Source organism: Corvus cornix, chromosome 14 (genome assembly GCF_000738735.6).
Source record: "Corvus cornix cornix isolate S_Up_H32 chromosome 14, ASM73873v5, whole genome shotgun sequence".
In the NCBI taxonomy this organism is placed as follows: Eukaryota; Metazoa; Chordata; class Aves; order Passeriformes; family Corvidae; genus Corvus; species Corvus cornix.
In genome coordinates this window covers 1315763-1340970 of record NC_046344.1, presented here as the reverse complement: position 1 = coordinate 1340970, position 25208 = coordinate 1315763, and the positions used below count along the sequence as shown (strand labels likewise).

Here is a 25208-nt window from a genome sequence, read left to right as displayed (position 1 = left end):
GATAAAAGATGAATCCCCCATTTTCAAGTAAACTTCATTTTAAGAAGCTAAGGTGCAAAGTCCATCTTGAAAAAAACCCCATCCCCATACTATACAGGGGAAAAATTACTAATTTATATTTCCATGCTTGTCTCCATTAAAATCTAATTAATTCAGATTTTTCATTTTGGGATTATGCAGCTATTTTGGTCATATAAAAAATGGAGTGAAAGAAAAAGCAGCTAAACCACACTTCCTTACAGAATTTGAACAGCAGATTTACTACAGAGCAGCAGCTCAACTGACAGCTATTTTCTGTGCTGCTAACTGCAAGAGATATTTTGTCATGGGTGGTAAATCTGACAAACTATTCACCAAAAGAACTGCAGAACATAATCCAGCCTGCCCCTCTGTGAAAGTCCTGTGCAACTGAAAGAAAAAGTCAAACCAGCTTGGCCTCTCTGACTCACTAATCTTCCAGGATGCTTTAAAAGGTTTAATTATTACTCTATCTTAATTTAATACTCTATAATCAGAAGGCAAATATTCAAATTTTAAAGCATATCAAAATAATCCAAAAATTATTACAAAAAAGATGATAGCTATGTTTTAAAATGTAAAATCTTTAAAATTTTTTAGCTATTCTGAAGATTTTTGTAAGTTACTGCTATTTCCAAAACTGAAAGCCTGCCCTCAAAGCAGCAAATACACCATTTAAATGATGAAGACTAGGCTTTACTTTCTGAAAACTGGAATTGTTAATAAATGTGAATGAAACACCAATGATAAGTATAAATCAAGTTGGTTTATAAACTTTAGATTAAAACAAAATCCTTCCTATGCATAATGTTCTAATCTTTACTTGAAAAGTTCACATTTATAAGCATTTGCACCAACACCACCAGAAGCAAACTAAGTAACCCACTCTGCACAGATTCACTTTAAAGAGCAGACTGTGCATCTGTTCTAAAGCCAGCTCCTGGGATTATTTTAAGTTACAATACCTGGAACTGGATAGAAGAATAATCCATTCTGTGAGACTGATTACCACTGGTCTTCATTAACTGGCTATGGTGATGAGACAATACTACAAATGTCCTGGTGGAATGCAAGGAGCCAGAGCCCCCCTTAAGTATTACCTTTATCTACATGGTAGATATATGCTTCCTGAGTCATTGCAGAGAGCAGATGCAAAACATTAGTATAAATCCTGACTTTGTCATCACTGTTATCCTCCCAAGTATAATCCTGGATCACATTTAGTAATCCTCGCACAAGAAACAACACTCCTTGTTCTGGATGGTCCTACAGAAAAGAAAAAAGATAGGTCAAAACCAACACCACAACCCTGGAACAAAAATAGGATTATTTGCAGTCATTCAGTGGTGTAGAGTCACAGTATGAGCTCTACAAAAGCAAAACTACAATATAATTAAAGCTGACAGCTACTTTTCTTAAGTGTGCTTCCTGCAAATCCTTTAAAGATTTTTTCCAGTTTCCATCTAAAACACCCATTTGACCCATAACCAGAACATGATCCAGGCAGCTTCCACAGACAAACTTTGAAATGCTTTGTTTTCTAGTCATGGGGGAGCAGTAGAAAATTAATTGTCAGCTTCTTAACAGCTAAGCCTCTAAAATTAAACACTGGGTGGGTTTTGTTATTAAAACAGTATCAGTAAGCTGTAGTGTATTACTCATGTAATTATGAGTTTCAGAAGAACACCTACACTAGGAAGTCAGTTACAGACCATCAACAATCTTTTAACATGAAATGAAAAGAAAGACTCTGCTTTGCATAAGCTGGAAGTTTTTACAAGGAGCTTTAATACTGCACTGGGCTAATTCCAGCTGGCAGTTGGTGCAGCGGCACCAAGATACATGGGACAAATCACAGTCCACAGAGGACATTTCCTTTTGATCTTCTGTAAATAGGGAACAAAGTTAGGGAAGCTAATTTCTGAATCCTGGCATCTCATCACAAGAAGTTATTTTTCATTACTGAATCTGAGAGTTGTATCACTCCCTTCTTCAATCACCCGTTCATGATCCGAGTCACTCCACAGCCTTCCTTCAAAGCCTGACTTCTGCAGTCAGTGGGCAGCAATGACACATCCCAGGGGCACCTTCCCCTTCCCTTCCAACAACACAGCTCCTCCACGTTCCTGAACGTGCACAGCCTGGGAGAGCCCTTCCACTGGGCTAGGGGGAATCCACAGCTCTGACAACAAGGACTGGGACACCACCATGCTGTGTGCTGCTTCACCAAACATGCAGTCAAAGGAACAAGGAAGGAGAAAACCGCTGAGGTTTCAGCAAGGAGGAACAACCCACTCTCTCCAAGAACAAATGAAACTTTTTTTTTTCTGTTCTTCCAGATTAATTTACAATTTCCCCTCATCTTTTAGATATAACTGAAAATACTGCAGGGAAAATGACATCTCCCTCTAAACTTGACAATTAGTTAAAACCTGGAAGAGTGTAGAATGGTAGTACTTTGTGAAATACTCATCAGAAGAGGAAGGTTATGCCAAAACACATTTTCCAATTATTGTTTTCACTCAAATGATTAGGCAACCTATAACAAAGTAACTGAAACTCATAGGAACTAGAGCTCTGTCTTTTTCCCATCCTCATGTATTAGAGTTTCTTGAGTACTTAGCTAATAAACCAGTAAGTGATGTTTACACAATTAAATGATGGTGAGATTTCACTCTACCCCAAATCCACTTATGAGAGATGTTACTGAGAGTGGCATTGCTGTACCTCCACCTCCACACAATTGTTCTGCCTCCTCATGCTGCACTGGGGTGACTGATTTTGCAGCCAATGAGCAGATCAGTTCATCTTTTCATGGAAAACTAACCACTGCCTCTCCCACTCCAGAAGCCCAGTCTACTCTAAATTTTTAAACAGGAAAGTCAAAATAGTCTGTACTAACTTATGAGCTATTCATACACACTCAACTTACCGGAACAACTAATAATGTGGAAAAAAAATTACAAAGGAATTCGAGGAGGAAGGCATCAGAAGGTCGCATCTTTCCATCTACACTGATCATTTTTGGCACTTCAGGAACAAGGCTCACTGCAGCTTTGAAAAAAGCATCAGCTGCAAAATAAAAATAGAGTTGCTGTTACATCGCTCCAGCTGTGGTGGCAGTCATGCCTCTGACCCAATGGCTGCTTTGAATTCGTTTCAAATAGATTACAGAAAATGAACGTGCTTAACTGCAAAGAAACCCAAGACTCAGCAGTGGTCTGATTCTTGAGAAATCTGTGTTAAATCAAATGATGCTGTTTCTCCAAAGGAAGTTCCCACATCACTCAAGACTTTTGAAATTATAACTCTTTTCCTTTGCATAACAAGGAGACACCATCATTTCATATGTATTGCATATAGAATAAGAAATTAGCACATGATTCAAAATTGACTTATCAAAGAAATGCTTATGCCAGGAGAATGGGGAATCCAAAGGGGGGAAAAAGGCTCATGCAATCTTGTTCACCAATTCATTCACAAAAGGCTGTTGAAGTTCTAAGGAAATACCAACAACTTCATTTTTCGAATTATTTAAAATCCCTAAAAGTAAAATATTAATATAGGACCAGAACCTGGGGTATTGCTGGTTACCTAGATAAAAGAAATTTTTCCAAGAATCACAATATAGGAATTAGACAAACCATCCACCATTACAGCCTTGGCAAAATAGCTATGAGGAGGTTTCTCAAACTCTGTATTATGTCTCTAATCTTACAAAAATATAAATTCCAAACACTCGAACATCTATTCCTCAGTTTCTTAATATTCACAAATTAAAAGCAACAGTATTTTCCCTCTTACACTGGAAGACCTCCCATATATGCTGAGTTCACAAAAAATTTCTGACAGCAACATTGTTTTGCACTTTCTTGGCAACATTTCAGAATATCCAAGTATCCACATCCCACTGAAGTTGTTGAGCCACATACTTCAAAGCATCCTTCGGAATTAATACCGTATCTTTATTTTACAGGAACACAGACCAAGGCCATGTAATCAGATTTTATCAAAGGCAAAAGCAGAATTCTTGGTGAAAGCCACGAGGTGTTACATGGCTGGGATGGAGATACCACTGACAGGCAGGCATGGGCATTTCCAGGAGCGCAGCTTGCTCTGGAAAAATTCATTTGAGACTCCAAGCAAATTTGCTAAATATAGTACCAACTGATATCTAATTTAAGCTTATGAGGAATACCAGGGAAACATGTGCTTTGGAAAAACTGTAGTTCTTCTCACTCTTACTTTTTTTTCAGCATACAAGTGCTCAAGCCCTTCTGGACTTTGTAGTGCTTAGAATGCAGACCCCTTCCATCAAACACTGTCCTTCCTTTTATTCTGCACATTTATTTTGAGGTGAAAGAATGTTTATTTCAAACAACTTATAAGTTTAGACAGCCAACCCAAAGGAAGGTATGTAATCTTTCTCTGAGCTTTATTTGAGGAAGGAAGGCAGCAGCAGATGTTCATTCTAGCACAAGTAAATGAATCGCTGTCACTTCCACAGTTGTCTCATCAGAAAAAAACCAAAAGTACACATCCCACATCGCCATACAATAAAAACATGTGGCCAGACAAACGAAAAAAATGTGCCTTAGAGAATAATCTGCATACCAAAGTACCCATGTCTGTGCTCCTGCCTTCTGAAGTTATTTTGTGACAGGACGAGAATGACCTGTGCAGCAGCGTCCACAGTGAAAAGAGCTGCAAAGTACCTCACCCTAATTTACAGCCTGCTCTCCCAGCAATCACAATCCTGCACATTCTGCTCTAACCTTCTGCCATAGTGCAAACCCAAAACCTCTCATCTTCAATCTGAAAACCTGAAGTTTGATTCAATTTACTTTTCTTGCCACCTGCCGTTGCTGTGAATGAGCAGCTCCAGAGCCACGAGCTCCCTGGTTCCTCCTGCTGCTGCGAGCAGTGCCCGGCTCCCCCGCAGGTGCCTGCCCACACCACCGACCTGCCCGTGCTGCCACAAAATGCCCGTGCTTCCATCTGCCCTGTCCATGGCAGTGGCACAGCTGCTGCTCCCGGGCTGGCTCCATGTGCCTGCTGCCCCCACGGCCACAGGGCCACCCTGCAAACCCCACACACTGTCACTGTCCCAGCACAACGGCGAGACTGAGGCTCTTGCCCCACACTTTAATCTTTGTTCCTTGCCTTTTTCCCCTTGCTTCCCCACCCAGTGCAGCAAGGAAAGCCAAAAAGGCAATACAGCACAAAACAGCTGTATTTCATGTTGGTACGTCCAAAAGAACTGGCGAAGGAGAATATGTTCATTTTGCAGTAAGTCCTGCCAATCTGTGCTAACTATGAAATGGTTTTATCCTGGAACACTAAAAGCACATTTATCCAAGATATACATGCTTCATAAGAAGCAAAAATAAATGCACATCAATGCAAATGCTTTTATTACAGACTGCAGAAAATGACCTGTCCTCTGAACATTACCATCCTGGCAGAGAGGTGTCAAGAGTATGCGCACATGCTCTGAGTTTGGAGAAGACGCTCACTAAAAAAGTTGTCACAGACATGCTATTTTTTCAAGTATGAAATGAGCATCAGTGTTTCATTCTGAATTACATTAATTATGATGTTATGCAATGATGGTTTCTCTGCATCTTTAAAATTTTTTAGACTATTGCTATTACTGTAGAGATGTTTCAAAACAAAACCATGCATCGCTTTTCCTGGCTTCCAAAAGATATAAGGAACCACTTAAAAAGCACTGAAAACCACAACATGTTTTGTTATGATTCTTGATTAAAAAGGCTTCTTCTGATGAAGGATGCTGTCTTCTTATCTGTCTAAAGTACAATACTGCTTCTAAAGTGAACCACTGTACACTGGATAAGGGGAGAGCAGCCTGTGCATTACAACAAATCACCATGATGAAGCTTCCCCGACTGCTGTTAATATCTTGTGCGGTGCTCCAAACGTAACATACTTCACACTTTACTGAATTCATCCTTTCACAGCAGCTCCTTCATTTTGGTGTACCATAATCCTATAAATCTTTCCCCCAAGCATACATGCTGACCTTCAGCCTACAAAAACTAATAGTCTTGGATATCCAAGTCAGCACTTCCAGAAATAGCCTTCCACAGAAGAAAAAGCAAGTGAAATTGGTGTTGAATGTTTTGCTATTGACAGTATTCATGATGGCACATGTAGAGGTTTAATTATACCTACACACAACTACATGTACCTCCATATATTTCTATATATCAATCTCTATATAAAAATTCAGCTTGCATTGTATCTTCTGTATCTCTGATAGCCAATTAAACTGTACGAATTTAAGATTTCAGGCAGATAAAAATAAGGAGGAACAAAGTCAGAGATGGGAAAACAATTAAACTCCTTAAGTCCACCTTCAAAGAGCAAAAGGGAGCGAGTTTGACATACCTACCCAAAGTATTTTTAGTCACGGGTACAATTACACCAGGCTAAGTCCACCCAAAGGACAAAACCAGGGACCATGCACATCTTCTGCATTCCACGCCACTTTCCTGTCTTACAACACTGTCAAACCTAATTTAATACTCTGAAGATTTTGCTTCCACATCCAACAGATGTTGCAAATTTAATGAAGCTTGTACTCCAGTGCAAAAAATTATTGGGAGGCAAGCATGGCAGTTTTGTTACCTTATTTTTTCTATTAAATAAATTAATCCATTACTGCTTTGACAACCAAGCATTCTAATCATTTGAATCTCCTTCTCCTCACATTGGTGAGGTCACTGTGAGAGTTTTGCCACATTGTTGAAATGTGGTTTTCCCTTGAACTACTGCAAATTGTTCTCCATCTTAAAGTTCTCTGTACATCACTTCCAATCCAGAAACAACAAAGAATTATTTGAAGGAAGAAAGCAGAAATTAGAAAATGAATTCACTGCTACTTGGTGAGCTGGAATGTACTATGCTAGTTCATACTATTTCATGCTATGAAGTAGCTGCAGATAAAAAGGTAATTATGTGGATGAAGCTTGGTAGAGCCAGTTTTAGGCATGGCTTGATCAGAGACCGTTACAAGGCATTAGTACTCAAAGGCGTGCAGAGGCGTAAGTGGAAGATTCGTACAGGGCCATCACACAGTATCAGCAAGGACACTGGACACAAGATTGTTTTATTCTTAAGGTGTAATCAGTAAATGCAACACACACCCCACCCCACTGCCCTCCCTCCCACCCAGAAAAAAAACAAACCAAAAATCAACCACAAATTTCAGCCTGCCTCTCTAAATTCCATGTAATCCCTAAAGACTGTGAGGTACCACATCAGCAGCAGTTTCTAAAGAAAGCTCTACCAGTAATACTGAAAATTTTGAAATAATAAATGCTGCAGTTAAATACTATTGTTTCTAATGTTATTATGAGGCCAAAAAAAAAAAAAAATCAAATGAGCAGACATACAGAAAAACATGATACAAGGCTGGAAAGTCTATATGGTTTTTGCAGAGAGAAATCATTCCTCAGAAGTCTCTCAAGTCTTCCAAAGAACCAGCAAGACTGTGTTTAAAAGTAACTCAGTTAATAAATATTTAGATTTAAAAGAACTTTTAATATTTATCCTTATAGAAATGGCTCTTTAAACAACTAAGCTGAAAGAAGATAAGGAAGAAAGTCCTCATGAGGGTACATAACTTAATAATGGATGGGGTGTATGGGGAAAGGAGAGGGAATAACAAGTTTTCACAGTGGAGCAAAATGACAACTGCATTCCTTAAGGTTTTGCAGACATGTCCTTACGATGAGCTGGGAGGTGACAATGTTTGCAGACTGGTCTGGAACGTGACTGCAAAGCATTGCAGATGGATCTCATGATTCTGAGCAATAAAGCAGCAGATGAACTCTAATATTAGTAAGGCATGTGGGGAAAGAGACAGCCCTTGCTATAACTATAGAAAGAGAAGATTGAAATAGGCTATTTACACTCATGAACGATTCTGGAGTCATTATAGATGGTTTCCTGAAAACTACATCCTAAACAGCTGTTGAAAAGGCAAGGCAATTATAAGAATCACTAGGAGAGTAATGGAAAACTGAGGTGTCATTGTATCATTTATACTGCTGTTATGCATTTATACCTGGAATAATCTAACCTAGTCCTAATCTTCCTATTTCCAAAAGGAAAAAGAGATTAAAAAGGTGCTAGGGCATGGAACTGTTTCCTTATTGGCAATAAGGAATAAAGGCAATACTGACAACAAATTCTTCAGGAACTTTCCAACTACATCATCTCACAGACAGCAAGAAGAAAATGAATCAGGAATGACTGAATTCTGCTCCAGCAGATCAGCTGCATGCTCTGAGCCCCTCACCTAACATTTAACATAAACAAATCCCTAAACATTAGACTTCCAAGTAGCAGGTAACTGTGGAACTCACTACCACATGAAGTTACAAAGGCCAGAAAGTAAAAATTGATTTAAAAAATTAAATTCCTGAGGACTGGTCCATCTATTTTATTAAATACCATGGCCTGGGCATTACACAAGCTTTGTTGAAGGATGTATTAAATCACCTGCACCTGAAAGCCAAGAAGCATCATTCTACATTATTTTTTCCCTAGTAGATGCTACTAGACACTTTCAAAAACAGGTCATGGGCTAGACAGACTTGAAGAACTGACAAACTGATATAAAGTACTAGTCTGAAAAGCTTACAGAGACAGAGCTGTCACCTCTCACCTCATACGGAAAAGTGATTGGCTGGGACAAAGAGGGGAACAAGAAAAAGCTCAGGAAATAGGAGAAGTCTCCCACTGTGGGAGTCCCAGGTAACAGCAGAGGTCACAGTTCTGTCCAAAGGAAGCAACACTTCGTGTTTCTAGTAAGGAAAACAGTATGACATCAATCTTTTCCCAAAGCTCTTATTGCCTTCAAGGAAAGCAGTATTTTAAAAGATAACAGAGACAGCATATACCAATCTCACCAGAGAAATATGAGCCAAGAAGTCACAGTATCTGTAATTAAGAGGAAAATCTCTTCAGGTTCCTGTTTCTCCAAATTCTTTACGTCAAATTCTCTCTATTTATATTCTTTGGATCCATAAAGATTCAGGAGACTAGGAAGAAATACTAAAAACTGTTACCTAATGCTACTGAGAATATACTCTAAACCATTATTAGACTATGATTTAAAATTACTTGTTAGATATTCCATACCATACTTTCTCCAGAGTGTGACTGAAGCCTTTAGAGAACACTCATGGAAAAGTAGTATTTTCTGCAGTAGAAAAGAAATTATTTTTGCAATCTACTGTGTAACTGTGTTTTAGGCACAAATGGAAAACAGAACAAATACCTAGAAGTACATTAGGCACTAAGAATTTAAATCTACATTTGCTAAACCAAAGGTCTGCAGCAGTTGATCTGAGGGACAGGCTCTCCATTTTTATAAAGTTTAATGTTTGACAATATCCCAGTGAAATTAGTCACACAGAATCAGCTGAATTACCTTATTCACTCAGCACGTTATTTCTCAACTGAGGCAAAGATTTCACAGCCTTTAAAACAAAAATACTGCTAACACACATTATCAGAAAGTTATGTCATCTCTACCTACCTGCTGAATGCTGTGACCAAACATTAAAAACTCACGCTGTCTCTTTTTTGACAGACAAAAGTAGCATTTTCCACAGGAAGGAAATATGTGCAATTAAAATCATACCTGTATCTCAGAAGTCCAGAAGAGTGACACAATGGAGCATGCATTTAATCTCAATTTAGTCCAAGGAGCCCCACGACAGAAAGCATGACCAATGAGAATTTATTATTCTCTGTTGGCAGCATGCAGTGCTCAGTGGCTCAGCTAAGAAAAATGAAAAGCTCATCTCTGTAAAATCTAGCATCTTCCTTTCAAAGGTGGGCTCTTAATAGGCTCTCCAGAGGTACAAACTATGCATCCAGGGCCAATCCACCTAAGACACTTTAAACATAATTACAAATTCATTTTATTCAAAGCAGGTTTTGGGAGCTGGAGATGAAAGAGACAACAGTCATTTTTAATACATACTGAACATTCTCAGACATCCGTCTGCGTATTAATGCTGGAGTTTCATGAGCCTATAAATTCAGAGTTCTGACCCAATTTCATTGTCTTAAAGAAAATCTATTCCAGAATAAATTACAATTTTCTAATACTGAAGTATTTGGATGAGTTCAAACACTTGATTTGATTAACAGTGTGGCAAATCCCAGCAGGCAAGGCTGGGATAGAGGAAATGGGAACAGCGAGACACGGGGACTGATGGTCTGCTACTGCTGCCCCTTGAGCCTGGGAGTGAGGCAAAACCCAAACTCTTCCAGCTATAAGCAGATTAGCTGTGGCTCTCCAATTGCTGATAGTTTATCAGTGCAATCCTCAGACTCATAAATTCATTTATTGTTATGACCTGCACATCCTCCTTTTTCAAGATAGATACACTGGCAATTTAGAGAAATCTTCCTATTGCCAACAGAAGTTGTGGAACTCAATTTTGTTATGTGTTTAAGTGAAAAGTCAACTCACTGAAACAGCTGGACTCCTCATAGGAATTTAAAACTGAGACAAATCCAAGACTTTACCTTGCTAAAAACAACAGCTGGAATCTTCAAGGAGGACGTGCATGCACACACACTCATGCATGCACCACTGCTGACTCAGTGGATCAGGCACATTACCTTTCAGCTTTATTTCTCTCCACAATTTTAAACCAATTAAGCTAATTCAAATCAGCATGAAATAAAGGTTACAGACAAGGCACAATTTCCCTTCCTGGCCTAATGCTATCATTAATGGCACGCTCTTAAATCTTCACTTCATGCTGCACTGGTTTTAGTAGATCAGTGTCTAATTGGCACCAGTTAGCTCAGTTAACTGACTGGAGTGAAATTTGCTGTAATGAATTAATCAGTACTTCTTACTTATTACTCATTCAGTTGAGATTCAGATTAAACTGTGTGAAAAGTAACTTTCAAAGACACATTATGTGACTTGAGTGCATCAACATATGGAAAGACAGTTCACAAAAAATGTCCCAAGACAGTGCCTAACTGTTTAACGCATGCTAAATTACTCATGCAAATGACACGTCTCTGAGTAGAAATTATACCCAAAATAGCTTTGCTAAGGGAGCAAAAAAAGTGCCTAACAATAAAACCTTGGTAAATGAAGTGAGTTACTGAACATCAGTTTTGCTCTTGCTTCATTTTAACAAAAGCAAAGATGAACCAAATGCTCCTCTCTCTAGTTTGTGGGTCTAAAATTCAGGAGAGTGGGGTTAATAAGCATGTAGTTTAGAGACTGAGTTCATAATACTTTGCATATACCTGCTACCTTAAAAGACTTCAGGATAGGGATCCTGTTAACTGTTTAGTGAGTGCACTGTATTTGTGTGTCAAGAAACAGCTGTGCACATTTGTAAACTCTCACACTGAAAAATCTGGACAATTGTTGGGGCCCAGGAGTCTCACTGAGAGAAGAACGAGATCACAAAAATAGTGGAAAAGCAGTTTATAAGTTGAAAGATATTAAATCACAGAGCGGGTCCCAACATGATCAGGGAATAATTCTCAAAGACCAAATATTACAGAAAAACTGCTTTGGGTTTGATTCCAGTAAGAGAAGCTCTGCAGCACAGCAACAACAATGAAAACTGCCATACAGGATAAGGTAAGCTGGTCAATTAAATAAAACACCATAGGAAGAAAAAGTGGGCCCATTTTATATAAACTCTGTTATCTACAAAGAAACTGCACAATGCTAATTGCACAACAACAGACTTTGCAGATCTTTTATTTGCACAACAAACTTGGACACAACAGTCAGCTTTACTCTAAATCCCTCTGCTTTGCTGTATGGGCAACATCAGAACCAAAACAAAGAAATACAACAGTCACCATGCACTAAAAAGTCTTAATCAGCATCCTAAGTCAGCTTGTTTGTGCAGCTGGAACTTGCTGGTAAATGCAGAGCTTGGAAAACAAGCTTTCGTGAAGAAGCACAGAGCTAACACAAAGAATTAATAGCCACAACAAAAGATGTTGCAAAGTAATCCAATTTATTACTCTCACAGCTCCACTGAAAACGTGTAAAGGAAAAAAGCATTTACCATTGGAGAGCAGACATTTAAAGTCAAGATTAAAATTGCAAAACAAAGTAGAATGACATCACTTTAAAAAGCAAAAGAAAAATACTGCAAGCAGTTGAAAGTGTAAGAAGAATTTGGAATACACAACTGGCTTCCATTTGTAACATGAACAGGAACAAGATCATATTAAATTGTAATACAGACTTAATGCTCATTTTGGTGCCAGAATAGCTCCCATTTTTTTCCCCAAATCACTTTTTGTCAGAATCTCCTATTACTTAACACTGAACTACCAGGATAGCTGAAAATGTGCTCAGGCTCTGGTTCAATCAATAAGTCAGATCCAAAACCAAGAAAATACATTTTTCAGTCTTCATATGACCTGATATTACCCCATTGTTTCACTCTGATAAAGTGGCACATTTTCTTGGCTAAGCATTTATCATGCATGTGCAAGATTCTGCTGTCACTGACCTAACTTAGAATTCTTTTCCAGCTCATTGGTGAATTTTGTCAGTCTGTGAACTACTACACAGATGCTTGTTTCTTTTTTCAGTTATAATAATGCACATCATCTGTGATTAGAGTGCTTGTATAATTATGCAGGAGAAGAACATTCCATGCTTTCCATAATTCTTAAGGAATTTAGGACAACCTGCCTCATGGCCAGGACTATGTCAGCTACAGTCAGCTGTCTTGGCTATTGAGATCACACTGAAGAGCTGCTTTAATATGAGAAGTTTTTACTTTAAGAGTGTTTGAAACAGGGCTGTATTTTAATTGCATCATAAATATACATACGACTTAGGATATCAACCAAGTTATTATTCACAGTTAGAAATATTTCTGAAATAAGAGAACCTTTAAGTAGACAAATTCATGCCTTACCTTGAGAAAGGCACTGGTTTGCCAGAGCTACCTGTCCAGAGTGTAGATACAGATTAAGACGTGTGAAGATACTGCTCAGAGATGGAATTGTAATGAAGCAGAAGGCAACACAAGCCTAAAGTAAAGAAAAAAAAATTTGAATAAAATTCCTATCTCAGAGTTACAGCAATTCTTACTGATTTAAATACACAATTAGGAATCAAAATCTGCAGATCAGTTTTGGGAAAGATTTTCAAGACAAAGCAAATATTATGTGAAGCCCAAAATCAGCAATTTGGAATTTCTAATGAGTATTTCAAAATAATTATAAATTTGGTTTTTTATTGTTACTATTACTAGATAAGCTCAAAACTGACTCTCTGTGACTGTAGCTCAAAGAGTTCCTCTCTCCTCAGGTAACCACCTTGCAGCTCAAGACCAAAAGCCAACTAGAAAAGCAGATTAGTGTCCTCAGGGACAAACCATCTGCCAAGGTGGTCAGAGCAGGTGCACTGTGTGTACTGGGGAGAAGGCAGACCGAGCCCAGCGTGCTGCAGCTGCACACCTACAGGCACAGCCCAAACCCCTGGGTGGAGCAAGGAGCCCCCAGGCAGAGAGAAGCTGGCCAGTGTCAGCCCAGCCATCCTCTGCCCAGGACACCACGCACAGGTGCCATGAACTGAAGCCCAAACAGCTCCTCACGTGCAGATGGACACATCCTGGTTGCCACGTTTCAGGTTAGAAGAAGGGAACACAAGCAACTTGGCTATCCTGTGATGGCCTGTGCATAGCTCAAAGCACATTTGACCATTCCTACAAAGACTCAGAGGCACTAAAGCTGAAAGGAGCTTGAAATTCAAATCCTGATTTCAGCATATCAGCACTGATACCATGAGACAGAAGTTTGAATATTTTTTTTTACCCCATCTCCCATTCTCTCTGTGACCGAGTTACATAGAAATTTGTTATGTTATTTCAAATATAATTTGGAAAGCTGAGCTTTCCAGAATTCATACAAACACCTCTCTGGTGAACCTTCCTTTGGAGAAGGAGCCAATCTTGCTGCTCTTTTTCAACACAAAGCTGCTATTAGATAGTTCGGGTCTTTTTTTTCTTAAACAGCATCTTGTGGCTTTAGAGAGGAAAGACTGCTGGTAACAAGAGAAAATGGGACTACAGTGTCAAAAACCACCAACATACTGGTTTTGCAAAAACTATAAACTTAGGTGGCAGCAGACAGTATTATCTGCAAAGAAAGCAGGCTCAGAGTTTATTAGTCAGACCTACCCTGACGAATGCAGCTGTCTTTCTGGAATGATTTCCTTTCATCACCCTTCTTGTTTCCATTGCTAGTTGGTTCACAGACTACACACACAAAACAAAAGCAAACCATGAAGAAAAATGCACAGCCTCAGTGGCAGATAACAAACTGCATGTTTTACTGCATGCATTTAGAGAATAGCAAGTGTCCAAAGGCTCCTGATACAGTGTGCCCTCACTGTACTGTTTACTTTTTACTGGGAGAATTTTAGTGACTGTTCCTTAAAGCAAATATGACTTAATTTGTGAAAGATGACTTGTTCTATTCAAGCCTTTAGCTTATCCTTTTCTTCCCAGCTATAGTGCTGTCACCTCCTTGCTAGCATAGCAATCATGATTCCTAGCTAACACAGATTAAAAATCCATAAACCAAAATAATAAAAGGATTTAAGGGAAGATACAATGTTGCAAAGGAGTCAGATGCAGCTAATGCTCACCTGTGACTCAATACAGAAGAGAGATTAACCTTCCTAATCACAGCAGGACTCTGCCTGGATCTGCAGCCAAACACAGTCTAATCTTTCCTAGATGGAGGATTATAGAAGAGACAACCCAAATTCTGAACGGACGAAAGTGCCATTTATTTTATTATACATGAATTCTCTTGCAAGATAGCCCATTTTCTTTGTTGCAAGGGTACCATGCATGCCTGCCAACCAAGAACTTCAGCGTGTTTAGGGGGGTAAAACCACAGGTGAGATCAAAGTTCACTTTAGAAACACCTGATTAAAATATTTCAGACTTATTTTGCCATAGACCAATAATCTGAGCAGGGAACGGGAGAACTGCAAATATATCCCCATTTATTAAGGATATGTAGATAAACTGTGGCTTACATGAATCAGCTGGACCAGAACAGGCTCCAGATTGCAAAACATTGACCTGGCTTCGACATAGAAACTCAGCTGTTGTTCAAAGTCACGGCCAAATGAAACCTGTGAAAGATAAAAGGTCCCTAGACTTTACTGCTGTAGGCCTTAAATACAGGTAAAACTGCCCACAGATAAACCACAGATATTCAAAAGTCAAAATCCCCATATATTGCTAAGGAGAAAACCCACCAGTAACAACAAACAGCAGTTGGAGAATCTCTGTTCTTCCAACTGTCTGCAATACTTGAGCTTCAGGGAAACATGAAAGTTTTACTGGTTTGCTTTTTTTGTCTATACTCCACATGATGTTCTACTTTACCGATCAAGTATTTTTCAAGAAAACAAAATTTAAATCCTAGTTTTGTGAAGTATTTTCAAAACTAGCAGAACTCTTGACTCTTTACAGGAGAGACAAAGGCTTGGTTTTGATCATACTTACAAAGCAAGACAAAAAACCCCAGAAAATAGAAATAGATCTGTGAATCTATTCAGCTTCCTCTAATTTCTAGTTGATAAGGGGCCTCCAACAGAAAACAGCATTTTTCCTAGTTAGATAAACCAGTAAGAAAAGCAGGTTTTCCTTGAGTTTGGTTAATAAATACATGCTTATATAATATGGCAAAAGCCTGTAACCTTGCATTCTGGCAGGCAAGAAGTCATAGAACAACCTTTGTGTGAGAGCAGCCCTCTTCCAACCCTGTAGATTTAAAAAACCCGAGTGCTGTCAGCTGGAGTGTCTCAGCTGTCAATTAAAAGCAGAGCATGAGGAACAGTCTCCAGGCAGTCTACATGTATGTAATTTTTTTTTTAATAGAAGTAAAGGTTGCATTATTTATTATTTCTCAAGTCATATGCAAAAGAATTTTTTACAAAATTAGAATAAAATTTACATTTAATCCATACAGTGAAAGATCAAAGAAACTGCACCAGAAAACAAAGGAATGCTTCTCTCATTACAGACAACTGTCTTTGCTTTTCCTCTATTTGTACAACTGCTGATTCTTGAGTCCTAGTCTGAAGAAAACTTCCCTAAAAATATAAATTTTTCCACAAAGAATACTGACTGTAAGGATGACTTACAATTGCTTTTTCCCTCCACATCTTAATGTGTGCTGGTTTAAATTCATAACTAGTCATTTTGCTGCTATGGGATTTTTTTCCCCCTAATCCAGGACTATCAAGACACATCAAATTTTATTCAATGCAAGAAATCCTCCTAAAGGAAATTGTACTATATTATACTGCATGTAAAGCTTAATAAAGCAAAACTATGCTAGAATATTAATTAGCAAATTATTATAGCTGAAGGAAACCAACCATCTAGAGTAAATCCATAGAACTGCAACAAAGAACAAAGAGGACAACTAGACACAGAGCCTGTCAGCTCTATGTGAAATAAAAAACAAGCATTGAGAGTATGTAGTTGGAGAATACAAAAAGCTTGAGAAAGTCTCCCTAAAACAACCTGACATCTCGAAAACAACAGAGATCAGCAAAAGATTTATTGGAATAAGCATGAGGGATGGGTTAAAAACTAATTTCAAGACAAAACACCTGGGGTTCTCCTGGGACTACTAATTTAATGATACGAATGATCTTATTTCTAAATTAAGATAAACAGAGATTAGAATAACAAAGAAGTTACACTTATTTTGTATTTTTGAAAGCTGGTATTGGTTCCATTTAGAGCTGGGTAGTGGAACTTCATTCACATAAACCAGCGACCTCTCTGATGCTTCAATTGCTGTTTAACTTTTAAATACATGCTCTGTTTTACAGGAGGTTCACAAAACTAGCAGAAAATACAGTTAAATAAACAACACATGCACTTTAAACTTTCATACTGCACCCCAGCAGCTTCAGCACTGTGCGACCTCTCTTTGAACACACACTCATTTCACTAAAATGCACTGCCTGGGGTTCTCACTGGTCTTAAGCAAGTCAGAGACTGGTCTCTGATTCAGCCACACAGGCACCTGTTCCTCATGGGGATCTCACAAAAATCCAAGCTCTAAGGTGCACCCAACAGTTGTACACAATTGTCACTCACCATTTTTATGAATCCATTTATCAGAGCTGCTAATGTTCTTTTCTCATCCTCAAGTGTTAGTGCGCTAGAAAAAAAAAATTACTTGGCAAATTTTAGAATATTGTTTATCTTATTTATCTATAAAGGTTCGAATGATACATAATATTTTATAAAGTTTTCTGTATAAAACTAATTTTAATATGAATATCACCAAGTCAGCCATGAACCAAACTTAATTCCAGATTTTAAAAAAGTAAAAATTGCTGAGTGTCTTTAGATTCTATAAAAACTTAGACTTTGGCATGAGGAGAAAGAAACTACACTAATATTTTTTACTGTAGCAAACAAATGGCTTCAGTCTTGTGTTGCAACATAAGAACTTGAGTAAGAACTAAGTCTAAAAACCTAAAGAAATTATAAAGTCTATTCTTAGAAAAGAGTTATCCTATTTAAGGGGTAAAGCTTTTAAAATACACTTTAAATAATATACAGTGTATAACATTAGTTTATTGTTTAGTTTGGGCTTTGGTTTGTTTTGTTTAGGGTTTTTTGTTTTAATTAACCTTGCCTCAGAATTTAAGAAATAATTAACTTCACCTTGCTACAGTGCTGGTTTTCTTTACGTTTTGGTAAGAACTGAACTAAACTGATACGTAAAAAGGAGTTTCTTTTCAAAACTATCACAGATACCTATTCTACACCAAGAGTCCAAAATCTGATTTGAAACAAATTTACATCACATAAAAATCCAGTCAGTCAAACCTGCTTCACTGAAAATGGATGAACAAAAAGTTAAATTACAATTAACTGATACAATTTAATCCCCTTACTATTATATGCTTGGCTCCAGCTTTGACCTTTAGTATATCAGTTACCAATTTCCAACTCAGACACCAGATGGGAAGAGAACAATAGTTTTACTGTATGAATTCAGTAAGGGAGGAAAGAAAACCTCAGCACGATCAGCTCATTAGTGCATTGCCAATCAAAGGAGTCAACTGATGGGCTCTGAAAGGCTCAGAAGGCTTGTAATGAGATCTCCAGGTCAGTAATAGGTTTCCAGTTCAATTGTGAATCAGACCCCTACCAGCCTAAAGGCTGTTACCCTCCAACAGCTGTTACAGGGGTCAGCGAGCCCTACACAATGGGCTGGGAGTTTCCTGAACCAGGATGCAAAAACAGATGCAGGAGTTACTTAAAAATAATTGGAATTTATGATGATTTACCAAGAGACGTACAACCATCTTACCTCAAGGAACTGCTGGTTTAAGGGATTTTAAAGGTCCCAGTAAATTATCAAATTGTTTTGGCAAGGCACCAGAGGAAGCACCAAATATGGATTGCTATAAACTGCTTTATTTTTTTAAATAAGCTGGTTTAGGTAAAATATATTGTTCTATTTAAAGGCTGAAGTGGCTTTTAGTGCAACATACAGCCAAATAAGGTACTCTAACCCGACATAAAGCACTCTTGCTGGTATAAATTGGAATTACATGCTAAATCTGACCTCTGTTGACAATAAATCTTGCATTTGTTGCCTATCAAGGATGAGAAAATTTTTTTGCAGCATCTGTCATACTAAGAGGCTCTGGGCTCAGAGTGGGAAAAGAAACTGTGCCCTTACAATTCAACTCAAACCAGAAGGAAAAAAAGAAGGTCTGTCCTCCTGCCAGTTAAATTTGCAGCATTGTGATCCTGGCTCTGTTTTCAATCAGACACAGATTTTGGTGTGATTTTTGCAAGTCACCTACAAACCACAATGTTTTCCACACTGCACAACTGCTATTGAAACAGTGAGGGTGCAACAGGGCACAGGGGACCCCAAACAACCTCAGCTCTCAAAGTCAAGGGCAAAACAGAAGAGGAGGAATTAGGGGAAAGATATAGATGGTTCAAGAGCTTCTCAGTTCTAGCTTCCCCTGCTCAAGTTCCTAGAGATCTTTCAGGTATGCTTTTAAAGATTTCACACCCTTTTGTAATGGCTGAAAATAGTGGCCCACAAAAAGGTATAACTGTACAGCAATCTGTGCTTTAGTAGCTACATAATCACTTGAATCTCAGAAATAGCTTAGTATTCACTATAACTCAAAGATTACATTGTTTCACTCTCAAAATATTCTGAAGATTGGATTGTGAAGTGTCTCTGCTTCACTAGAAAACTACAGAACCGCTGCTACTTCCCTTTTAAAATTCTGCTTCAGTATTCAAAATACAGCAGTAATTAAAGAGCAAATGGTACGTGCTGCCACTTCATTGCACAGCTCTTCCCTCAGCACTAATTGGATTCATGTCCTAATCCACCTTGAAACAAATAGCCTCAGAAACATGAAACCACATCAGGCAGCCCAGCTTGGCATAAATGAGAGTTCTTAGTAGAAGTTCATCTTACTTCACAGAGTCATGCATCGTCTTACAGATATGCAGGAGAGCATTGAGTATAACGGGATCCTTCGTCGACTCCTGCTGATGCCTAGAAAGTATTTAGAAAAAGTGGTGAAAAATCCTGCTCTGTCAAAACAGACAACAACGACTAGAATAACACCCATTTCATGCATAATTCCAGTCACCAGCACTGTATGACACTGCACAAGTTTTAAGTTCATTTGTGAACCAAGGGAACACCAACAATCACATGGTTAATAGATGTACAATTCCAATAAATGCCAGTCAAGAAATATTATCTTAATATACACAGCTGAAGTGCCAAGCCACAGACTGACTCCTTAATGGACACAGGAAGGCAGACGTGTGATACATGGAGGCAATCTAAGAACATCAAAACAAAACAATCCTGGATTTACCAAGATATAATATAATTCCTCAGCTACTTAGGGACAGACAGGAAGGATCAGTGTCATGTTTAGGTACAGAGCCACATGTGCACTGCAGCTCCACTAAGGTGATTAAGGGGCCACACCATCTCTCATATGAGCAAAGCCCCCGGGGAGAGAAGGATTGGGAGGCTCAGCAGTGAATAGAAATACCTGAAGGGAAGGTGAAAATGAGAAAAAAGTTTCAAGAAACCTGTTAATTATTTGAAAAGGACTGCTTGACTTTCAGAGCAACTGAATATATTTTCATTTTCTAAGTTCATTTTCAACTGTAGCAGTACTCCATTCTGTGCTGTCACAGCAACTGGAATGTGAAATAAATTTCATAAACCAACAAAGGCAGCACAAGGGAAAAAAAAAGCTCAGAGAACAACTATTCTGTTAACTCACAGCAAGTCAGCATCAATATAATTACTTCAACTCAGCTTTCTTTGTGAACAGTCAAACAGTCCATCAATAAATAACAAAATTGACACATTTTCTTTTTTCTTTCCCATAGCCTGGAAAACCTTCACAAACTAAATAGCCAATGTACTGACTCCTCTAGCCATCTTTCAATAAGTGTCTCAGCCTCCAGAGTGCATTTCACCTCAGCAGTCCCCACTTACTTAATAAAAGATTCCATAATGCACTTGCAAACCTCCACTCTCACACTTTCCTTCTGGAACATATCCAGAAATGGCAAGAATTTCTCCTGAAAGTACAAATACATAAACAAGTAAAATCAGGTATGTTACTAACAACACACTAAAACAATAAATATTTTGGATAAGTTTTATAAGCACAGTTATTTATGTAAAATTATTTTCATCTTTTTTGAAAACAGTAATTCATCTCAAAGGATGAAAAAGTGGAACAAATGGAAAGGGTCTGCTGGCTGAAAGATGTATCAATTTATTGACTGCACAGATCCAGAAGGGAGCACAAAATACAGAACTGCTTGAAACTAATGTTGCACTTTATTTTTAAAAGCAATTATATGCTTCAAATGCCTTAAGATCATGACACATTCAGACAGCTATGGAAAAAAAAGGTAAGATATTAAAAACAATTAAAACAGTCTACACATCATCAACAATTTTGCATGTATCCAGAGCAAGTTAAGAACGTCTAAGACATTTAAACTCCTTTCAAAGATAAGGGTCTAAGTTGTTAACATACTAAAATACTTCGTTTCTGTATCATCTCAAGAATGTAGTGAGGGTAAGTTCTTCCAAATTATCCAAGCAATTTGTGAACAAGACTTGACTCCAAATTCATAGCATCAGTCTTGAATTCTACACTTCAGATGATTTCTGTACTTTGACACACCCTGCGTACTGTCTTTGTTTCTATTTTTCTACCTCATATACAGTCTCTGACCTCTCTGAGTTCCACTTTGTTTCAATGCCAAATGTAAGTGCTATGAGAGAGCATGTTAAGCATGTATCATAACACAGAAGCAGCTATCAGCAATTACATTAACACACACACACAAATAAATGGTGTTTTACCTTGCATTGATTGTCACTTATGCCACAGTAAAAAAACAAACTCAGAGAATTTAACAGCCTAATGAAAAGAGCAGAGAAAATTGGAACTGAAATAAGAAGTACTTAAGTAATAAGCAGCAGAAAGCTCACAAAATATTTCTGCACTTAGCTACTTGATAAAAAATCCTTCCATTCTGTGAACCTGTAAAGAATCTAAATATCCCAGTCAGGTAAATTCTCTTGCAGAAACAGTGCCAAACAGTTCTTCTTAAAAATTTATTCAACAGAATATCACTTACCACTGAAAAAAGCAGAGCAAAGTCATAGATATAGGTAATAACCTTCTGAATAATTGACTGCAGCTAAAAGGGAGAAAAAGGAAAAGTGAAAAAAACCAGGGAAATTATTGTAATATGAGTTAAATTAAGACTATCCACACCAGAGATTGTTCTTCTCTAGTTATTCATAGTAAACTCTTTTGAAAGATGCTTCGAGCATTCATCAATGTAATTTCTTTCCCCAAAGCAGGACAGACTATGCTGCTCCTACACACTTTTCCAACACACCCTTCAGAACCCATATTGAACAGAGGCTGACCAGCCTGCCCAGGCTTTATTTGCTCTTCACTTCCACAGTTAGGCACATTTTTTTCAATTTAGAGTCTCTATGTCCTCCAGCTCTCTGCACTAAAAAACTCAGCCAAATAAACAATGAAAAAAACCCCAAACCAGTTTGTTAAATCTTCTTTTGTAGGCACTTTTTCTACCCTCCAAGTAACCACAAAAACCTTCTCAACTAATCCATATCTCATTTGGAATTCAGTCTCAAGGACTGGACACAATAATTCACTGAAGCCTTAACAAAGCCAGGTAGAGACAGACTATTTTATGGTTTACTTCTGTTTAAACAGCCTACCAGGATTGCTAATTCCCTTCAGCAAACACCATTGTTGATGTAGGAGTTAACTATTGCTACTTCTAAATACGTAAATCATTCGGGTTTAGCATTTCTCAGAATTAAAAGATTGATGTGCATGGAAAAAAAGGAGGAATAAATCACAGCATTACAGAGTTCCAAGAGGCTTCCCAAATTACAGCTAGTGTCTAAAAATAATTATTTTGTTATAAGAGTTATCAGTAATGTTTAAGAATTAATTCCATTTAAGAAGATGCACATCAGATTTTTACAGATTTGGCAAAATAAGTTCTTTACCTGTGGGTAAGCATCTTCAAATGCTCGATCAGGAGTCATGTGTTTGATAACATCAGCCAGAACTGTATTGACCTCTCGCTTCTGTGTAGCAAAAATCAAGGTTACAAAATACAGGAACGAAACTGGCAAACAAATCAAGTCACTAAACACCACTTGAGTAGGATCATTTACTTCCATTTGCCAAAGCATCAGCTTTTTACAGAGCTCTCGTTAAGCCAAGAACTTTAGCCATATCTCCAGTAAATCCTTTCTTAACCTGGTCCATCTGCCATTAAAACAAAAGGATAAGAAACATTCAGGGCTGTGAGGTGGTAAAGCTTCAAAGCTGCATTGTTTGTCCTCATTCATCTTTCATGAAAGGAAACGCAATTTTTCATTCCTACACACTTACACTGAATAGTTAAAGCCTTTCCATCTTTAATACCAAACTGCTTTAATACCAAACTACAGCCACTTAGTCTGTATCAGAAAAATTCAAAGGAAACAAAGTAATTTTCACCTACCGTAAAATGTCTGCAGGTATACTCCACCCACACTTCAGCACAGTTGATATAATCCTAGAAATACACGTGTCTTATGATTACCAATATTTGCAGGAGACTGTGAAAAATACACTTGCAAAAATTACACTTAAAAGAAGTAACTCCTGAGCACGCATGCAGCCCTAAAGATCTAGAACTCAAAAGCTACATTTGTGTAATAATGTTATGTAAAATTAAATTATGCTTCAGCAAAACTAAGAAAAGCAGGGATGATCTAAACATATGACCAGCCATAACATTTTTTTTGCAGCTGTGTGTATTTAGAAAAGGTAAACAATGCCATGCTAAGCACATGCTTACTGAACAACCTGCTACAACTTTGCTCTAAACACGGAATCAGTAGTAAACAGAATGGACAGTAACTCACCTGTGGGTTCTTCAGCTTTGTAATCACCTTCCAGGCTTCATTTAATATTTGAAGACGATCATTTTCAGGAGGATCAGCCAACGCCAAGTTTAAGCCCAGGGAGCGAAAGAGGAGATGCTGAAAGTTAATGAGAAATTTTTAATTAAAAGCAGATAATGCATGTCCATCTGAGACTGGTCTGGCAGGTACAGTGTGCAGAAAGATTTTCAGATCAAATCACTTGAATAATTTTTTTCGAGTGAATATGCAAGTTATGTCAGCAACTAAGAGCATAAAGACCTCTGTCAAAGAAAAGGAATCATTACAAATTACATACAAAATGTTACCTTTGGGAATCCAGACTCATCACACTCTTTAATCATGCCAATGAAGTCCATTGATCTCGCAGCAATAAACTCTGCTCTGAACGCTGACATTACCGAATTCAACAGCAAAGCACTGCAATGAACACAACACAGATCAATGCAGCTCAGCAGCAACTCAGATTTGGTAGTCCCTGCCTTTACATTAATCTGTATTTCTTAGACTAACAACTGTCCAGCATCTATTATAAATTTTTTAAAAAGCAAGAGAATAAGGAAGAAAAGACCCTCACACAAATCGAGCTTGCTTTGATGAGGATTAATAATGCATAAGCAAAACAAGAAAACATGAAGCCACCAGATAAGGAAAAGGTAACCCAGCCTGTAGAATACTTCTTCCACACAGGTGTTTGTGAAACCCTCATTTTAGCAGCAGTTTACAAGAAATATCCAGCAAACCAGGAGTAGCTGACATTTAGAAACTTACTCTCTGTTCAACTACAGTTCAGAAGAATACTTAGGGAGGGCAAATCCCTGTTGAAACTTTTCTTAATTAATTATATTAATATAATATGTATTTTATATATATATATATATATATATATATGCATTATAAAAGCCACATTTCTAGCAGCTGCATTGTTAGGATTAAAATAAACCCAAAGTCATGGTCATGGGATAACTGGCAATGACATTTAGACATTTATGATTAACCATTCAGACAGGCATTTGTGTTGTATCAAACCGAAGTCACAGTGGAAGAGTGAACTCACTGCACCACTGTAAGATCCAGTTTACTCAGCCATGAGTTAGCTCAAGAAGCTGCCTCATAAAACACTGTGCCCTTCACTAGTCTGAAACAGACAGTTTGAACACAGGGCAGTTTACCTTGAGGGAAATTCTATGTGCTTAAAATAGCCCAGCAGCTTCAGTGTTTCTGCCTGAGCCTTAGTGGTCCCATCACAATTTGACTGGAATTTGCATTTCATCATTAGACAAGCACTTCCAGTTCACTAGGCCTGTGCTTTGCAATACAGAGAGCAGGCTGTCACTTTTCACTTAGATGGCTGCAAAGTAGCTCATGGAACACACTGAGATTATTGAAAGATTTATACACTGATGCCTCTTGCTTTGTAGTATCTTGACAGTCATGAGAAGACACAAAAACACCGAACTCCACTTTGAAAGAGGACTACTGTTTAAAACTGGATTACTCAACTTCCCAATAAAAAAGACATGTCCCAAAAACATTTCTTTTAAAAGAGCCCTCATTATACTCAACATCTTATCCTTTCTTCA

The 25208-nt window shown here is 37.9% G+C and overlaps 1 protein-coding gene across 2 annotated transcripts in view; it reads right to left on the bottom strand.

Moving 5' to 3' along the window:
- The window catches only part of VPS35L (VPS35 endosomal protein sorting factor like), a 46905-nt gene that overhangs the window by 4646 nt on the left and 17051 nt on the right, over positions 1-25208 (bottom strand). For both annotated transcript variants that reach the window (XM_039560437.1, XM_039560436.1), the window contains exons 16-28: positions 23934-24045; positions 23608-23724; positions 23202-23255; positions 22699-22779; positions 21786-21848; positions 20623-20708; positions 19573-19653; positions 17205-17268; positions 15119-15217; positions 14250-14327; positions 12984-13098; positions 2951-3090; positions 1119-1284 (exon numbers count right to left, since the gene is read on the bottom strand). In XM_039560437.1, the coding sequence (XP_039416371.1) occupies positions 1119-1284; positions 2951-3090; positions 12984-13098; positions 14250-14327; positions 15119-15217; positions 17205-17268; positions 19573-19653; positions 20623-20708; positions 21786-21848; positions 22699-22779; positions 23202-23255; positions 23608-23724; positions 23934-24045 (1256 nt within the window). The remainder of the gene's footprint in view (positions 1-1118; positions 1285-2950; positions 3091-12983; positions 13099-14249; positions 14328-15118; positions 15218-17204; positions 17269-19572; positions 19654-20622; positions 20709-21785; positions 21849-22698; positions 22780-23201; positions 23256-23607; positions 23725-23933; positions 24046-25208) is intronic.